Source organism: Callorhinus ursinus, unplaced genomic scaffold, assembly GCF_003265705.2.
Source record: "Callorhinus ursinus isolate GAN/ISIS: 27379988/994484 unplaced genomic scaffold, GSC_fseal_2.0 scaffold1, whole genome shotgun sequence".
In the NCBI taxonomy this organism is placed as follows: domain Eukaryota; kingdom Metazoa; phylum Chordata; class Mammalia; order Carnivora; family Otariidae; genus Callorhinus; species Callorhinus ursinus.
This window is the reverse complement of record NW_027397063.1, coordinates 136,247,242-136,265,685: the sequence shown is the minus strand read 5'-3', so window position 1 is coordinate 136,265,685 and position 18,444 is coordinate 136,247,242. Positions and strand designations below refer to the sequence as shown.

Sequence of the window (18,444 nt, the reverse complement as noted above, 5' to 3'; positions counted from 1 at the left end):
GGAGTGGGAGAGGGAGAAGCAGGCTTCCCGCTGAGCAGGGAGCCCGATGCGGGGCTCGATCCCAGGACCCTGGGGTCATGACCTGAGCCGAAGGCAGATGCCTAACGATTGAGCCTGGGTCCCTAAAAGAGGGTTTTGTGTGAGGACAGTGACGGGTGGAGAGGGAGGCAGAGACCATCGTTCCAGTCCAGCTGAGCAGAGAAGAGAGCCACTCCGAACGATCTTGTCCGTGAAAGCGGGTTAGCATTTTGCCACCCCTGCAGCCACTTCTCCGGTCTTGTTTTCTTGGACATTGTTTCCCCTGATCTGTCATTTGTATCCGTATCAAAAGAAACCTTGCCTGGCTGAAGCCAAGATCAGGGTTTGCTTGGTGGAGGTGGCAGCCTCTTTCATGTGATCATGGGGTCTCCTGTCTGACCTTGTCGCCTTTCAAACATAGGTGGTGCTTCCCACATTCATCCTGGAGAAGCGGTCCCTGTTGGAGATGTATGCAGACTTCATGGCGCATCCAGACCTGCTGCTGGCCATCACCGCTGGGGCCACACCCGAGGAGAGGGTCATTTGCTTCGTGGAGTATTATCTCACGGCCTTCCACGAGGGCCGCAAGGGGGCCTTGGCCAAGAAGCCCTACAACCCCATCATCGGTGAGACGTTTCACTGCTCCTGGGAGGTCCCCAAAGACAGGGTCAAGCCAAAGAGGACTGCTCCCCATTCTCCTGCTGGCCATGAACACCCAATGGCTGAGGACCCTTCCAAAAGCTACAAACTGAGGTTTGTGGCCGAGCAGGTGTCCCATCACCCACCCATCTCCTGCTTCTACTGTGAGTGCAAGGAGAAGAGACTGTGCGTCAACACTCACGTATGGACCAAAAGCAAGTTCATGGGCATGTCCGTGGGGGTCTCCATGATAGGGGAAGGTAAGCCATGTCCTACGTTTGGCGGAGCTTGGCTCTTCCATGGTGATGTTGGTACACCTGAGAGATGACTGATGATTGTGTGTGTGGAATTCTTTGTTTTTGTTTTGTTTTGGGATTGGGGGTGGCTCGGATTGGAGATAGTAAAGAGGGACAGACAGGTTTTGTTGTTTGGGAACAGGCCCTGGTAATTTCCCAGTGGGGCCAAGGTTGCAGACTAGATGGGATGCACCTGGATCTTTACACGTTATGCGTGTATGGGGCCCACCTTTATGTACTATTTTTATTTTCAGCTTTGCATGAATATTAAGAGTTGGCTCCAAATCTGTGAAAACACATTTTTGTTCATTCTCACCCGTGTTCAGGCTCACAGACAGGAAAGATAATAGGGCTCCCTATTCCGAATCTGCTCATAAACATTCCCAAGGCAAATCTCTGGATTCTGCTAGAGAGTTCTGAAGTAAGAACAATGTAATCACGCCATGCGTGGATCGCGCGTTCCTATTTTAGCAAATAGCTGTGAATGAAATTTATTCATTGTTGGAAGAAACCTATAATAATCCTTGTTAAATTGAGGCGTCTGTGTTCATCGTTCTTCAACTTCTCTGAGTCACAGATTCCTTTGAGACTCAGACTATGGATTCTCTTCTAGAGAAGGGGAAAGAAAAAATCCAACACAAAATTCAGTCTTCAGTTTCAGGGAGTACCTGACTTCTTGGGAGCCCTTCCAAAAGCCCATGAGATTAAGAATACCTCTCATTGACTTAGGGCATTTTTATTGAGTCCCTACTAGATGCCAGACGTTGTGTTAGGCGCTATGGATACTTGTATGAACAAAATAGACCCTCCCCGGCCCCCCCCAAAATAAATCTCTGTCCTCATTCAGCTTCCATTCTACTTCTATTTTCCTGGTAAATGAAATTATGTTGATTGTGTGGGAAGGTGTGAGGTACTATGGAGAAAAATAAAGCAAGGGGGTTGGGAGCGGGGAGCAGTGGGGATGGGGCAGGGGGGCCTTGGGATGGGATGGGATGGTGTGTGTGGGTCAACCTGACCCACAGGTTGGTGGGATGGTGGCCTTCTGCCGGTTGCCAAAGGCCCACCTCATGCCCCATGGTCTGTACTGGTGAGGTCTTCCCTTGGCGTTAGAAACAAAAGTCCGGATTCAGACTTCAACCTGTTTCACTTCATTCCTTATCCTAAGTCGCCCACGGCGGGAATCCGAGGAAGGCGAAATGTTTGTGTGCTGCAGGGGGCGGAGCGTGGGGGCCGTTCGCACCTTCCCGTGCACCTGCCGCCCGCGTGCGCAGATGGCCGGCACCTTCTCCACAGACCCGTTTCCAGTGTGTTTCCTCCCTGCTCTCTAACGGGGCGGTTCAGTCTGTCGGCGGGGCTATTGGCTCACCTGGGAAATGCATGGTGCCGTGTCTGGTGGCAGGCACGCCGCCGTGCCCGGACCGGACAAGTCACCGAAGCACGAGGCACGTGCCGGCCAAGTGCCGGGGGACTGGCGCTGGCGGGACGGGGAGTGGGTGCCGCCACTGTTCCTAGGGCAGGCCTCCCCGAGAAGGCAGCCGTTGTTTTTGTTTTTTGTTTTTTTTAAAAGATTTTATTTATTTATTTGACGGAGAGCGTACAAGCAGCGGGAGTAGGAGTGGGAGAGGGAGAAGCAGGCTGCCCGCCGAGCAGGGAGCCCGATGCGGGGCTCGATCCCGGGACCCCGAGATCACGACCTGAGCCACCCAGGCGCCCCCAGAATGCAGCCTTTGAGACAGAGGAGCCGTGTGGCCGGCAGGAGGCAGGGCGCTCCAGGCCCAGAGAGCAGGAGGCTCGGATGCCCGGACGGAGCGTGTGAGGCGGGGCTGTTCTAGGAACTTCTGGCGGCTGCTGTGGCTGGAGCGGAGGAGACCGGTCAGAGAGGAGGCGCCCGGCCACCAGGGCTGGCTCGGGGGCTACAAGAACCCGGGCCTTTCCCCTGAGGGGGGTGCGAGTCCGGGGGCGGTGGACATGGCCGGACCGGCGTCCCCAGGGCTGCTGGGTGGAACAGACGGGCTGGGAGCGGGGAGGACCCGGGGGGCACAGGCGGGGGGAGACAGACAAGTTGTTTCTTTTCTCTTCCTCCCTCCCACACACACATACTTTCAGTCGGTGATTAGCCTGGCTAATCTTCCGGTAAAACCAGATGCATGTTCAGGTACACGGAGAATGTAGTCAAGTGCCTTTCTGGGGATTCCCCTGCGCTCCGCAGAAATCCCTGCTGCTCCGGGTCAAGGCAAGGCAAAGCCACAGATTCTTAAATAAGAGTACAGGGCAGGTACCTCCCAGTCTCTGGGCCCGGGAGTCAGGATTCTTGACTTTGGACAAAGATCTGGAAATTTCCCATAAAGGTGAAGATTTGCAAATCTAGGGATTCAGGGAATTCTTCAGTCAGTGAAACTCAGTCTCTCCCCAGCCATCCACCTCAGGAGTGGGCTCTGGTGAGGAGGCTGTGTACAGCCGTGTTGCCTTGTCGCCCTGTGTTGTCGTGCTAGCCCGGCCCTTCCAGCACATTCTGCGCCTCTCTCCCCTCTTCCCTGGGTCCTCTGTTACCCTGCTCCGTCCTGGGCTCCTTCCTTCACCCAGCCGCATACGGGACCTCCATTCCTCTCCTCTGGAACCACACTTGAGAATGGTGGGTCCTTCTGCCCCCACCATGTCCCTCACTCCCCACACCCTGAGGTGAGCCAACATCTTCACTTTGTCTTATTGCTGGTGGTTGATGAGTGAGAGTGTCTCAGGGTGTTCACTCCCCTGTCCCAACAGGCGGCGGATAGGGCCTGGGGCCTTTGATTCACTTGGCACAGCCCTGGGCCACTGGACGAGGCTCAGTGCAGTGGGAGGGAGATCACATAACACCCTCTCCTGAGACCCTCGCTGGAGCCGTCCCTGAAGTAGAATTAGAATCTGCTGCTCCCAGTTCTACCTGCTCGAAAATTCTACTTAGAACTTCTCAGTAGAATGCTGAAATCAGAAAGAAAATTCTGGAGGGAGACTCTGGAAGGGCCCTCCGTGGACATGGCCCTTTCTGGCCACCCAGTGCATTCCTACTGCAGATGGACCTGGGAAGGGTCAGGGGACAGACCCTTGGCTCATTCTTGTGAGGCCTTAAGTTTCCCCAAATCCTTCCAGAAACTACACCCCCCTTTCATATTAATTAAATGTGCACTCTGTAACACCCAGGATCCTTATTTTTCCCAGAAAATACTTAAAAAAAAAAGATTTTATTTATTTATTTGAGGGAGAGCGAGAGAGAGGGAAAGCACAGAGGGAGGGTCAGAGGGAGAAGCAGGCTCCCCGCTGAGCAGGGAGCCCGAGGTGGGGCTCGATCCCAGGACCCTGGGATCATGACCTGAGCCGAAGGCAGATGCTTAACTGACTGGGCCACCCAGGTGCCCCACCCCCCGAAAATACTTTTAAGAGTCCCCAAATATTGGAGCAAAAGGTTCTGGTTCCTGTAGTCAGAGCTCCTTTGTGGGGCTGGGGGAATGGGAAGCCAGGATGTTTTTCTTTTCCTCACTAATTCCTTGCCCTGATCTAGCACATTCCATGAATTTGTTGATTGGGTCTGAAGTAATGTTTTTTCCACCCCCTCATTTTAAAAATTAGATCTTCAGTGGGTCCACAGGAAATTTTTGTATGTAAATACATGGGCTTATCTTTTAAAATACTGCCTTTAGGCCGTGCCCTATTTGGCTACAATAAAGTGCCATTATACAGTGCTTCATTACACCTTGAACTCACTTAGGTGGCAGCTTAGAGACTGCTCCCCCCTGCCCCTCCCCCAGGTCCCTCAGCCCTGGCACTCAGACCCCTAACTGAGACACTGTTCAGTCCACCCCACAGCTCGGTCCTTGGGGAAGCAAGGTCCCTCTGCTCATCACCTGCCCTGTGGGGGAGCCGAGGCGCTTTCAGCTGTTCTTGCGACCTGCTCCCCCCCCCAAAACTCCAGAGCCAGAGCCCAGGAAATGGCATGGCTTCTTAATTAAAGCCATGAGTCTGTGGGGAGAGGCAATTCGTTCTAGCTAGTTCTAGCGAGAGAATGCCATGTGGGCCGGGTGCTTGGGAGTCCCGATGCTGCCGAGCCTGCAGACCCATGCCGAGTTCCTTTTTGCCATTTGGTGCTTCCCAGAGGCAGTGTCCTACTGGAATAGTTTGGTTCCTCAGAATGAAAGCGGGTGTGAAATTATTTTAAAGTATCAGTTTGAAAATCTTAATGCTTTGCCTTATGTTTACTGGTAAATCAATATGTGGGATTTAAAATGGAAATCTTGCAGCTTGAAGGCTAACCATGGTGTGGAAGTATTGATTATTTGGCATTTTTTTGGCTTCTCCGAGCTCTGAGGCTCATTAAAAAGGAACTTTCATTTGTGAGCCCATCTGTAAGTCTAGTTTTAATATAGTCTTTATTTCATATTAGGGACAGATTTTTTTTTTTTTTTTTTAATGCAGCCCTGAAAGAAGAGTTAGGACTGAGAAGGCCTAATTGCAGGTGATTAATGAGAAAGCACCCATTTATGGATTTTTAGAGACGAGCTAAAGGAGTGTGGTCTCCCCTGTGTTTTCCTACCAACTCAGCTTTGGGGCTCACTGATTTCTGCGGACTTCAGGTTTGCAAGAGATTTTTCCATTTTCCTTTTTCTTTCTTCCGTTTTCTTTTTCCTTTTTTAAGTAGGCTCCACAGTGAAGCCCGACGCAGGGCTGAACTCACGACTCTGAGATCAAGAGTCAGACGCTTAACCGCCCAAGCCACCCAGGTGCCCCTGCAAGACATTTTTCTAAAGATGAGTAGTAAGAGGATGCCTCCCACCTACCTCTTCACCCACCGTGTGCAGCCTGCTGCCACTTTGTGATTCACTCTTTATTCCCAAATGGAAATACCACAGCTCAGAGTTCACCCACCAAGAAAGCCACCCCAGAGAGCGAGGAGTAGTTAGGATATAAAACCTCCAGGATTCTGGCTGTTTGCCAGGCTGATGCTTTTAGCTGAGCTCTAGAATCACCTCCTCCTCCTCACCACAGCCCTGTGAGGTACATCACACATCCCTGTGTCATGGATAAGGAAGCAGGGACACAGAGAAGTTAAGGTTGCCAGGCTGCTGCGTGAGGGCTTGGAAGGACCCCGATGCCCCCTCCAGAGATCTCCATCTCATCCAGCTCTTTATGAAAATTTGGGGCACAGGATCCATGTGACTATGTTGTGAAGAGAGTATCAGCGGTAGAACCCTACACCACAAGATTTACGTTGGTGAGTAAGGCCAGGAAGGTGCAGCACGTGGAGCTCAGGATGTGTGGCCCTGGCCTGCAGAAAGGCTGCTGGTGGGCTGGGCGGCTGGGTGCGGGCCCCCAGGGCGCTCCCAGCTGAGGCCTGGAAGGGCTGACCACCCAGGGACGCTGTAGTCATCGGAGCCGAGGTGGGGCTCTTGAGGACACGGCCACCTTGGAAGGGTTCTACGAGCAAGTAGTCCCTTAGCACAGAGGCCGGGGATGGGGGACAGGGAAGCCTCTTGTCCGGGACCTCAGAGGCAGGCTGGCCGAGGGCCTGGCAGTCGCCTCTGCAGGGACCCAAGGTCCTCTCCCAGCTGCCACAGGCCCAGAGACCGTGTGAATGTGGCTGACCCTGGAGCACCTGGAAGCTTGTGGGTAGAACTGGGGCAGAGAGGAAAGCCTGAGATGGCCTCTCTCTCTCTCTCTCTCTCTCTCTCTCTCTCTCTCTCTCTCCCCAATTCTTCTTGTCTGTTGGCGTCCTGTGTCTGGTATTAGCTGCGATTTTCCACCTGCTCTGGGCTGTCTTCTCAAGCAGCCGAACATGAGGAAGTCAGACACACAAAGTGGGCTTCGAAACCAAAAGTGTGTCAGCCCCAGCTGCTCTCCTCCAAGGGTCCTGCTGAGAAGCTGTAAGAACTGAGCCAGCAAAGGGTATTTCTCTCGCCAGACACACTGTCCCTGTGTGCACAGGGCAGGGCCTCGGGCCATCTGGGGAGGCTACTCGCCGCCCCTTCGGAGGAGGGACGAGGGTCTGCAGGAGAGCATTTGATGGCCTGGGGGCTTTACTTTCAAGGGAGATGCCTTAATTCAGTTACCAGAGTTAAGGCAAGGTGGCCAAGTGGGGAGGAGGTCCGCTCTGATGTTCAGTGTATTTGGCGTAGTAGAGCCATGTTCTTTGTGTGTTTATGTTCTATATATTCAGTTATACTCCTGGGAGGAGGGGAGGGAAGGAGAGAGAGAGGTTGATTGAGATTTAAGTGCTGCCATGATATCTGTCCTCTAGTCCTGCCCACGTGATCATGAGTGACCCAGAAATCTGTTTTTCCCTGATGGTCTCAGCTCCTGCATGTGCCTGGCCACGTGTGTGAGCATCCCTCCACTCTGGGGGTGCTCGAGACCCCTACACACACCTGAGCATGTCACTCCGGATTTGCAGGCCAGTTCTCTGTTTCTGGGGGTTAGCAGAGCTGACTTTACTGGAGGTAACAGAGAGGGCTTCTGCTGGTTCCAGAAGAGCACCGTCGGTTAATCTGCAGATGGTAGCACATCCGCGAGTAAGGGGATGTCAAGGGTAAATTGAGTTATAGTTGTACACGCCTTCATGCTGACTTTAGCGACTCGGCATTCAGGACCCCTCTGTACAATTTAGTCCCATCTGTCCTCAGGCCCCTGGGCAAGCTCGTCAGTACTAAGAACCACACTGACTCTACTGGGCACATTCTAGCTCTAGTTGATACAGATGCTTGTCTTAGCCTGAGAGGGAAGTACTGACCAGCCAAATTACTTAAACCTGAATTTCTGTTTCCTCCTTCTTACTTAAAAATGATAATTATTGCCAAATGGAGTCGTCATGAAACTTAACCAACATAATGCATGGGAAGCCCCCAGGAATGCCTGGCAGCCAGAAAGTGCCAACACACATGGGCACCCCTGACCCACGGGGGGCTGGGGAGGGGCCACCACCAGGGAGGGGCGAAAGGGCAGCACGTTCCTTCCTGCGACGCACAGTGCACCTGCTGATTGCCAGGCTGGGAATGAGCTGGGAGAGAGGCGAGGCCGTGTGCAGGTCCCTGAGCCCCAGGGCTGGAGTGGGAGGCCGAGAAGTTTCCTTGCACGGAACACATGTCAGCTGTAGCCTGGTTCTTGGGGCCTCTGCCAGCCTGTCTGGGCTTCGGGGTGCAGCGAAATGCTGCCCGATTGTGGGTGCCCAGCCCGGCAGGCCATAGCAAGGGCTGGATTTCAGGCCTCACAGAACAGCACCTTGTGTGGCACATAAACTGTACAATAGTGTACAGCTAGGCTCCCAGCCCTGGGAGTCTGTGCATTTAAAGGCTGGTCATGCCAGCCTTTGAGAACTTGACGAAGACTGTGGCCCCTTTCCCTAGAAAATAGACAAACCCACACAATTTTGCATTGTTCCAGAAGACTAAGACCTGTCCACACCTAATGCTTGGATCCTGGGTTGGAGAAGCCCTCATCTAGAGGGGCGTTGCCCATGTGGCTAGTGCCTGCCCTGGGTTGCTGACAGCAGTGTCCCGTCTGAGTTCTCCAGCTTCATGAGAACCGTGAAGGTCTGTGCTGCTCTCAGGAAAAGGCAGAACTCCTTTACATGCTATTTCAAAGCCTTTTTTTTTTTTTTTTTAGATTTTATTTATTTATTTGACAGAGACACAGCAAGAGAGGGAACACAAGCAGGGGGAGTGGGAAAGGGAGAAGCAGGCTTCCCGCGGAGCAGGGAGCCTGATGCGGGGCTCGATCCCAGGACTCTGGGATCATGACCTGAGCCACAGGCAGACGCTTAACGACTGAGCCACCAGGTGCCCCACATGCTATTTCAAAGCTTAAAAGAAGGTCTGGCCCCTGCCGAATTGGCCAGCCTGCACACCCTACACCTACTCCCTCGCTTTGTGCACGTGGGCCCTTCCCTCAGCCTTTCCCTGCTCCCCAGGCTCCTTCCCACCACAGGCCCTTTGCACATGCTCTTCCCTCTGTCTGGACTATTTCCCTCTCCTCTTTACCTTCTCAACTCTTACCCAGTCCAAATGTCCCTTCCTTAGGGAGAACTCTGTTTCCAGGTCAACTCCCATCAGAGGCCCCCATGGCACTGGGCACTTCGCCTTCCTGCCTTCGTCACAGTTGGTGATTAATGGCCACCTTCCTGTTCTCCTTGGAGGAAGAAAGTGGGTCTGCTCACTGTTGTATTCGCAGCAGGTCTGGCACCCCGGAGGGCCGGGGATAACTAAATACGTGGCCAGTGAGCGGCCGACCTTTGCAGGGGTGGGAAATGCGACGTCTGTTGCCAGAGGCTGTTGGGTTTGTCATCTTGATGCCTTTTGATCCCTGGCTGCCCTCTTCTTGTGTGCCTGACTCTCTCCTCCTCTCTCCCTGGAGGTGTGCTGAGGCTCCTGGAACACGGGGAGGAGTACGTGTTCACCCTGCCCAGTGCCTATGCGCGCTCCATTCTCACCATCCCCTGGGTGGAGCTCGGAGGCAAAGTCAGCATCAGCTGTGCGAAGACCGGCTACTCGGCGACGGTGATATTCCACACGAAGCCTTTTTACGGAGGGAAAGTGCACAGGTGGGAAGGAGGTGGCCACCGAGGCTGTGTGTCTGTCTTCACTCCATGCCCTGATTTTCTTTCCTCCAGAGGGAGCTGGGCTTCCCACCCTGGGAGGAGCTGAAACTCAATATAAAGTTAACAGATCTTGTTTAAAAGAGGCGCCTCTTTCCCATCACCACCCCAGGCCCCCTTCATGTGGCAGTTTTTTGAAGCCCTCCCCAGTCTACTCTTCCAGTGAAATCCTTTGGTGATCGAGTCACAGGACCCACAGCGGGGAATGAAAGCTGCTTCCATTTCTCAAGATAACCTCTCCCTTCCGAGGCCACAGCCCGTTTCTCTGCTCTGAAGCAATTTCATCTGTGAGCTCAGACGCTGCCCGAGAGCTCTTTAAAACAACAACAACAACAACAACAAAAGATTGTATTTATTTGAGAGAGAGAGAATACAAACGGGGAGGGACAGAGGGAGAGGGAGAAGCAGGGTCCCCGCTGAGCAGGGAGCCCCACGTGGGACTCGATCCCAGGACCCTGAGATCATGACCTGAGCCCAAGGCAGTCGCTTAACCGACTGAGCCACCCAGGCGCCCCTGAAAGCTCATTTCATGTTAGGTTGGTTGCATGAAATATCTCGAACCCCGTATCATCTATGAAATCAGGACCACTTTAGAAGCTTGGAAGCCTGATCCTAGGAAATTGAAGGGAAAGTCTGTTTGAGGGGAGCCTTAAGTTGTTCTTATTGCTGCAGTTACAGATCACTGTATAAGCAGGCTCCCATCTTGGCCCTTTCTCCTGGGAAGTGTTCTTCCGTATGGCGTTCATGCGAGGTGTCCGGGTGCCCTCCAGGAACGGGGGTGCCCACGGTGGCCGTTTCCCAGGCACGCGTGCCAGCTCGCACAAGCTGACGGTGTGCGTTTGTTTCTCCACGGCTCCACCGTCCCTCAGACCCTGTCAGTAGCTTGAGATCAGCTGTGGAGGGCACCCCCGAAGATAGCAGACCTTGCAAATCAGGTGTTTTTCCCTTTGGAGAACCATTTATTAAAGCCCTGCCAGCGCCCCACTAGCACCCTTCCACTACATGCAGCCAGAAGATTCCTGATGCCGCCCATGAGCCTTGACCTCGGCACCCAGGAGCCATGGCTGTGTTCAGGCTCAGGGAGAGAGCTTCCAAGCCTGTGTTTGAAAACTCTGGGTTTAGCCTGAGCTGGGCCATTAGAAAGAGAGGAGCTTAGCCCCTTCCTACCCTTGGCTGCTTCGGAGCGGGCTGTCCTGTTGGCACTGCGTGACTCTGACCGAGGGTCAAGCTTCCAGGTGGAGAGGGAGCTGGGGTCAGCTTTCTCCCGGAGAGCTGCAGACCTGGACCCCCCTCGGGCCAGGCAGGAGAAGCAGGGGTGGGCACAGACCTCCACAAAGGCCCTTGTAAAGGTGGTCTCTCGGAGCTACTGCTGGGAGGAGGATGGTGTTCAGTGCCGAGAGTCGAGGTTTTTGCTCCGCTTTCGCTCAGAGGAATGTGCGGGTGCCAGGGTGAAGGGTTCCCTCCTTTTTCCCTGGGGTCTCAGGCCGATTGTGGGCAGTCCTGTTTGCCCTGCAGTTGTGGGTGTACTCTCAGGCCCTGTTGGTGGTTAAAATGTAGCACTATTCAATGCTATTTTAGGGAAAAGTATATACTTTGTTTCTACTGAATTGCCTGATTTCCACCCCAATAAAAACACACCACCTTTGTGTGTTTATCAAAATTAAGCAATTAGCATTGCTGCATTGGGATCGACTAACCTACAGACCCTCACCAGTTTGTCTACCAAGGCTTGCTTTCTCTGATCAAGAATAGTAGGTCACATTTTAAGAGCTAGTCTTTAAGCAAAGTGGCAAAACGCAATCCCTCCCCCTTGCAACCCCATGAAAAAGAATCTCTACATGTGAGTACAGCTTTTCAAGTGTGAGCCTCTGTTTTGATAATCTCGCAAAGTTGTGTTCATTTGACTCATTCATTCATTCAGGGTCACGGCCGAAGTGAAGCACAACCCAACCAACACCATTGTTTGTAAAGCCCACGGGGAATGGAACGGTACCTTAGAGTTCACGTACAACAGTGGAGAGACCAGGATCATCGACACGACCACGCTGCCAGTGTACCCCAAGAAGATCAGACCCCTGGAGAAGCAGGGGCCCATGGAGTCCAGGTGGGGCCCGGTGGGGTGTATCTTCGGGGCTGGGCTCTCCTCAGCACCTGACCCTAGGGACAGAGAAGAAGCTGCTGAGTGCTCAGCTGATGGAAATGGGCCAGGAATAGTGTTCTTGCTTGAATTTCTCACTGCGTGTGGCTTTGGAGTAGATCCTTTGTAGCTTTCAGCTCAGTTCTTCTGTAAGTAGGGGTGGGTTGTGAGGATAGTCTGCACTAGACTTTTAACGCTCGTCCTGAAAGCGTTTGTCCACTCAGCTGGTCTGTTGCTTGATCGCAGAGTTCGGTTCGGGGCTGCTGGTCATCAAAGAACTGTGCCTAGAAGCCATGAGAGCCTGTGTTTTTCTCACTAGATTAGCAACATGATTAATAAAAAACAATGCAGCAGTGGCAAGAATGGGATCAAATTGATACTCTGTACCTACCCTCCACTTACAGTGACAGTGTGTGCAGTGTAGCTGCATGGGTCCCTGGTTTCAAATTCATGAATTCACTTTAATTTTGTAGTCTCAAATTAAATTTGTAGGGATCTCTTCTGAAGGAGAATTCTTAAATTCAGAAAGGGTTTTAAGTATAAAACTGGGTATTTTTTTTTCTAAAAAGAAAACTAATAAAGAAGAAACCACCTACCTGTCCAACAATAGGAAAATGGTTAAAGTAAATTATGGAGTATCCCCCCAATTAATATGTCTACTCTATGCTATGAATATACTGCAGGCACTTAAAGGGATGTTTATGCAGGTACAGAAGCAGAATCTTCTTAGAATATGCCTTTTTAAATTTTTTAGTCCCGGAGGTTAGCAAACTATAGCCCATGGGCCACGTCCAGCCCATGGCTGATTTTTGTAAAATTTTGGGGAACCACAGCTGTGATCCTTAATTTACATACCGTTTATGGCTGCCCCTTTGCGCGGCACTTAAGCAGTTGCGACCAAGACCACACGGCCTGCAAAGCCTACCATGTTTGCTCTCTGACCCTTTAAAGAAAATGTTTGCTGACCTCTTTCAGGGGGCTCTGCCCTCTAAATTTGGGACCACTAGCTTACGATGAGACTCATCATGGGAGGTCCTGCCCTTGAGAGCACCCCCACCTTGGATGCCATTGTGCCCAGCTTGTCCCTCAGCTCTAGATGTGTGTGGGAGGTGCGGCTGATGAAAAGGCCATGATTTGACCCAGCACCCTTCCCTCACTCTTTCCTCCCCTCCCCTCGCTGTTTTGGCCGGTGGGACCTAGCTTTATAGTCCAATTCTAGAAGTTCCTCGTGCTGTAAAATGGAAGCCAGAGCATTGTTCTCCCTGGGGCTGTGTATGGTGGGACTCAGGACAGGTCCAGTGGGCAGGCTGAGCTTACAGCAGGAGCTCGCCCCTTGTCAGCTGCCTGATTCTGCTCCTCTTCAGAAGGGGTTGCTGGCAGCCTTGTCTGCCTTTTCTTGGCATCATCACGCCAGCACTCTGTGCTTCCCGCTGTTCTGGCCCTCCCGTGGACAAGGCCGAGGGTACTGTGGGAGTGCTCCCTGGCCGTGGATCTAATTATGGAATGTTTGCTTACTCCTGGCTGCAGAGGTGTCTTTTCCCCAAAGTCAGGGGGGGAGTCCTGGGCAGCTGAGAGTCCTTTTATGCAAAATCCCAAACTGCCCAGAAGCATTTACATGAGGAAGTGCCCGGGTGATAGTATCCTGCTCTACCTCAGTCCCTTTCCTCCCTCTCTAGAGCAGAGTATGAATCAGGGATGGTCCTGGGACATCCCGAGGCGGGGAAAGCTATCCATCAGAAGGAGCCATTCTAGGCTGCCTTCTGCAGTGAATGAATGAAGAGGCAGAGAAGTGATTTTCCATGTAGACATGGGTACGTGATGGATTGTGCCACATAAACACACACAGCCACTCCCCCCAGTCTACAACTCCTAATACCGGGTTCCCCTGTGGATCAATAGCCATTGTTCATATTTGTCAGCTTGCTGACCTTGGGCCCGTCACTTTACGTGCATCTTATTTTTCTCTTTAAAATGGGGATGGTAATATAGCATCCATGCCACTGGGTGGTTGTGATGATGAAATGAGCTAAGATATACGTACAGTGTTAGAAACATGTTATGCAGTGTGTCTGCTGTGACAGTTGTTGTGATAGTAGGGTATTCATACTGCTGACCACTGCTGTTATGACTAGATTCCACTGCTAGACACTCAGAGCCCGGAGAGAGGCATGCTGCTCAGGACAAGAGGGGACTGGAAACTTGGGCACCTGTTAGCCCTGGGTTCTCGTCCTGGCTCTAGGGGTCTTTGAGGCACCTGGGATGCGCTCCACTGCCCAAATGCCCTCCCCAATCTCAGGTCCTGCTGAGAACCACCCTTGTCAAGCCAGTTGTCCCTGCCCGACCACTTCCTCTCCTCCATGCATCCCCAGGAACCTCTGGCAGGAGGTGACCAGATACCTGCGGCTGGGGAACATTGATGCTGCCACTGAGCAGAAGCGGCGCCTGGAGGAGAAGCAGCGGGTGGAGGAGCGGAAACGGGAGAACCTCCACACACCGTGGCAGCCCAAGTATTTCATCCAGGAGGTAACTCTGCCACCTGCCTTTGGGGACTTGTCCCAAGCGAGAGGTGGATGGGTTTGTCTTGCCAGTGCAGCCTTTTGGATGGATGAGGTCCTGGGAAGGTTTGGGGTGGCTTTGCTCAGCCCCAGCTTAGGGGCAGAACTGAGCGCCTGACGCTTCCCCTCTGACATCTAATGTCAGAATAGCCCATCAGCCTGGCGGGGAGTGCAAGGAATGAATGGGGTGGAGATCTGGATGCTGTCCTGTTTAAAAAAACAAAACCAAAAACACACCCCCTGCTCCTTTATCGTCAGTAACAAATTAGCTGTGAAGCACCTCAAATGGGCCAAAGGGGATGGACATGCCAGGAAAGGCCAGCATGAGTCCCGGGTCCTCAGTACCTCTGCTGTCACCCGGGAAAGGGACACTGGAAGAGTTATAGCCACCAGGCTGCCCACCCCTTGGGCAGTTGGGCAAGGTACCCCGGGGCCCAATGAGGTTCTTAGCTTTTCAAGTTGTTTGCGGAGCAGTTGGGAAGCTTTCTGAGAACAGGATTAGGAACAATGCAAGTGTGGCAGCCACAATTTTTAATGCAGGCCCTCAGGAGCCTGGCAGCATCAATGAGAGAAGGACCTGTGAGGACTGGGGCAGACACAGGAGTCCATAAAGGGAGTGGAGGCCACTTAACCACCAGGCGATCACAGACTGTCCCGTTCTTCACAAGAAGTGAGAAATCGCATATTCACATGGGAGCAAGGAATTTTAGCAAGTTGCAACCCTGAGAGCCCATCGAAGTATGTCGAGGCTTTCTTTGGCCCAGGTGCAGCTCGTGTCTGACTTGAGCTACAAGGAAGGGTTACTCTGTGTAGCAGGAAGGCGGCAGGGCAAGTTCGGAGCTATGAGGTGGACTTCTGGTCGGGAACAGAAGCAGCGGCTGTTCTCCCCACAGGCAGGGACTCCGAGACTCCAAGGTTGGATTCTGGTTCAGACAGGAAGCCTGCTTGAGCAGACTGCCTTATGGAGGCTCTGAGCGAGAACCATGTTGGGAAGCCTTGCCTAGGTTAGGCGAATCTGTATTAGCCAGAGATTAGCCATTCTCTCCAGAGAAACAATAGAAACAGAAGCATGAGATGTAAATACATAGAGATTTGTTATGAGGAATTGGTTCCTGAGATGATGGAGGCTGAAGATCCTCAGGATCTGCCATTTGCAAGCTGAACCCTAGGAAGGCCACTGGTAGAATTCAGTTGAGTCCAAAGGCAGGAGATGTCCCAACTCAAGAAGTGAGGCAGAAGAAAAAAAAAGGGGGGTGGTGAATTCCTCCTTCTTTTACCTTTTTTTGTTTTCGGGCCCTCAGTCGATCGGATCATGCTCACCCACTCTAGGCAGGGAAATCAACTTGACTGAGTGCTTATTATCTGGAAACACCCTCACAGACACATTCAGAGATAATGTTGAATCTGGGGCCCATGGCCAATCAAGTTGATACACAAAATTAAACATCACAAAATCAGTCAAGGAGCCTTTGGTGAGGTGGATCTGGTCTCTCTGAGACAACTAGTTTGCCTGGCTTCTGGGAAAAGTTGGACATAGAAAAACCCATAAGATGACAAAACCAAACCAAACCCCAGAAACCCACACAGTTCTTCTGGGGTTTAATAAAAAGCCAGTATGTTCATAACAGAAAGCTTGAGGATATGTAAAGAATAAAAATCATCCCAATACCAGAATCGTTACCATTCAGTACATCCCCCTCTAGGTAAGCCCCAGATTGTGTATACCATTTTGATTCTTGCCCTTTTTCTGATACTTGGTATCCTTTCTTGTGTGTGCTGATTTGGCTAGGCACTCCCCTCCAGGCTGGTGGGCTGTAAATCACCGGTTTGGGCAAATTCCTCAGGGGCAGGCCTTGCCTTCTCTCTTCTGTCTGCTCATCGGACCACCCTCTTTTTTTTCTTTTGCTCCACTGTTTCAAAGAGCTTTTCTGGCCAACTAATCTTACGTGATATAAACCAACAAAGCCCCCCTTCTTATGTTATTTTGGTTATTTTGTGGGGTTTCCTCCTGAAATGCCAAGATGTGAGGATTTATGGTATCTACAGAGCAGCCGGGTGGAGGAGGGGTAGTGAGACCACCAGCATGGCGTGGCTGCGAGCTGCATTAATGGCAGTCCTGAACGGATGCTAAGGGAGCACTGCTTTGCTTGGTACTCGGCTTTTAACGTAGCAGAGGCTGGGGAAATAGCTTTGCTTCTCCCCTTGCCCAGCTGAGAGGTCTTCATAAAATGTCTCCTTCCTTCTCTTACAGGGTGACGGCTGGGTATACTTCAATCCTCTTTGGAAGGCACACTGATGGGGTGGAGGTGTAGAGCTTTCAGAAATAGCCCTGTTTTTGTAGGAATTAAAGTGGTACAGTATCAAGGTTCTGCTGGTATTCACTAAGACCTCTTGATATCATTCAAGAAATGGTACCTGAGAGAGAAATGATATACTGTGAAATATGCACCACCAAACCACTCTAGGATTGAGTTTATTTAAGAGCCATTTGGGGCATGTGTGTGTACCCAGGTCTGTGTGTGAGCTCTCAGTACACCGTATGTTCACACACATGCACTATATACACATGTCTCCTGGGTATGATTACACATGTAAATACTGCACTTACCAAGATTTAAGTGGGTAATTATGAGCTCCTTTTTATCAATGAGGTTTGAAGTTTTCTATTTTTCACTTTGCCAAAAATGTTTTGCACTCACAAAAGTATTCTCGTGTAGTCAGCTCCTGTCGAAACAGAGGTGAATTGGCATGGCCCAGGTGAGGTCCCTATGGTAGAAAGTGGCTCATTCCTGGGAGAAGTGTAGGGGGTTCTCACTTTACCATTAGTGTTGTGATTCTCACCTCTCTCCTCACTTGAGCATTTTGTTTGTCCTTAAGAAAGAGAAGCTATTTCCTGCTGAATGGCGAGTGGGCAAGAAGCTGTTAAAGGTTTATGCCAGAGCCTTCCAAGATGGAGCACCTTTGGGAGAAGCAGACCCATCTTGGAATTTGCCTCTCGTGTCCTTGCCCCAGAATCTTTCTGACAATTTCTCCTGCGCAAAGCGTTAGACGTTTTTCAGAAGCTGCTGCTTTTACAGTAGAAAACAAGTCAGATGAAGACTTCACTACTTTTGTGATGAAAAAGGGCTTTAGAAGTTAAATACACGCATGCATGTACAAAACTGCACAACCATAGCCTCAATTTTGTATTTAGTTTGGGGAAAGAGAAAAGAACTTCCTGTGGGTTTTTTTTTTTTTTTTTTTAAGTGTGCCTCTCTTGTTTGACCCAAACTCGGCAAGAAAACCACTGTGATTAAATGACACACGCATAAAGCCTGCAAAAGCGTTCCATGGTTTCAGCTGAATTTCAGTCCTCAGCCTTTACAAATGAGGTCAAGACATGACTAGAATATAAAGCAAGGAGAAAATGAAGAAGTATTTGATTTTTTGCTCAATGCTTAATTTATTTTTTACTGTGCCACTCAGAATATTTATAAAAATCCAGTAGCATGAATGCTTCTCTGTAGTAATACTGATTTTGTGCCTTTTGTCTGCTTTCTTAAGACCAATTGTTAACTTTGTAGATATTAGACAATATATTTCGATTAAGTACTATACCTGTGTGTTTGTATTTTATTTGTAGGGATCCAAAATTTCAATTGGAACTGGTGGCTCTGAATGAGCTCAGATTTTATTGGTTAGATATTGCTAATTTGATGTGAACAGCAATCATATTTAGATCAAAATGGTGTTTTAAACACAGTAAAAAAAATCTACCAGATAAACATTATTTATGGAAATGTTCTGACAAGTTGATATGAACATTTAACTCCTATCTAGTGAATTTTATGGTTTGTGAGAAGTAACTACTGGCCAAAGTCCTAATGTAGTAGGCCTGTTCAGGTTCATAGTCTTAAGACATCTGGGAGAATAAAGTGTGTGGAACCATTTTATTTCTGAGAAGGAAAACAGATGCTATTCTGAGGAAGAAAATCTTCAAAGAGAAGACTGCAAAATAATCACTGTGGTGTGTTTAAATTTTTCCACTCTTACATTATGCCAAAGTATGAACCATCTGGGAAATTAAACATGGACAAGGTTCACTTTCTTTTCTGTTTTGGGTGGGAGAGGGTTCAATTTGCCTTTTTAAAAAATTGTGAAATATATACAGAAGATTTATATAAAATATATTACAGTTCCAAG

The 18,444-nt window shown here is 50.7% G+C and overlaps 1 protein-coding gene across 4 annotated transcripts in view; it reads left to right on the top strand.

Annotated features, from left to right (window-relative positions):
* The window catches only part of OSBPL10 (oxysterol binding protein like 10), a 307,228-nt gene extending 289,372 nt beyond the window's left edge, over positions 1-17,856 (top strand). For all 4 annotated transcript variants that reach the window (XM_073901191.1, XM_073901195.1, XM_025883402.2 and 1 more), the window contains 5 exons: positions 440-917; positions 9,330-9,516; positions 11,492-11,674; positions 14,077-14,230; positions 16,514-17,856. In XM_073901191.1, coding sequence (XP_073757292.1) covers positions 440-917; positions 9,330-9,516; positions 11,492-11,674; positions 14,077-14,230; positions 16,514-16,558 — 1,047 coding nt within the window. In that variant the 3' untranslated portion in view covers positions 16,559-17,856. The remainder of the gene's footprint in view (positions 1-439; positions 918-9,329; positions 9,517-11,491; positions 11,675-14,076; positions 14,231-16,513) is intronic.
* The last annotated feature ends 588 nt before the right edge of the window (positions 17,857-18,444 follow it).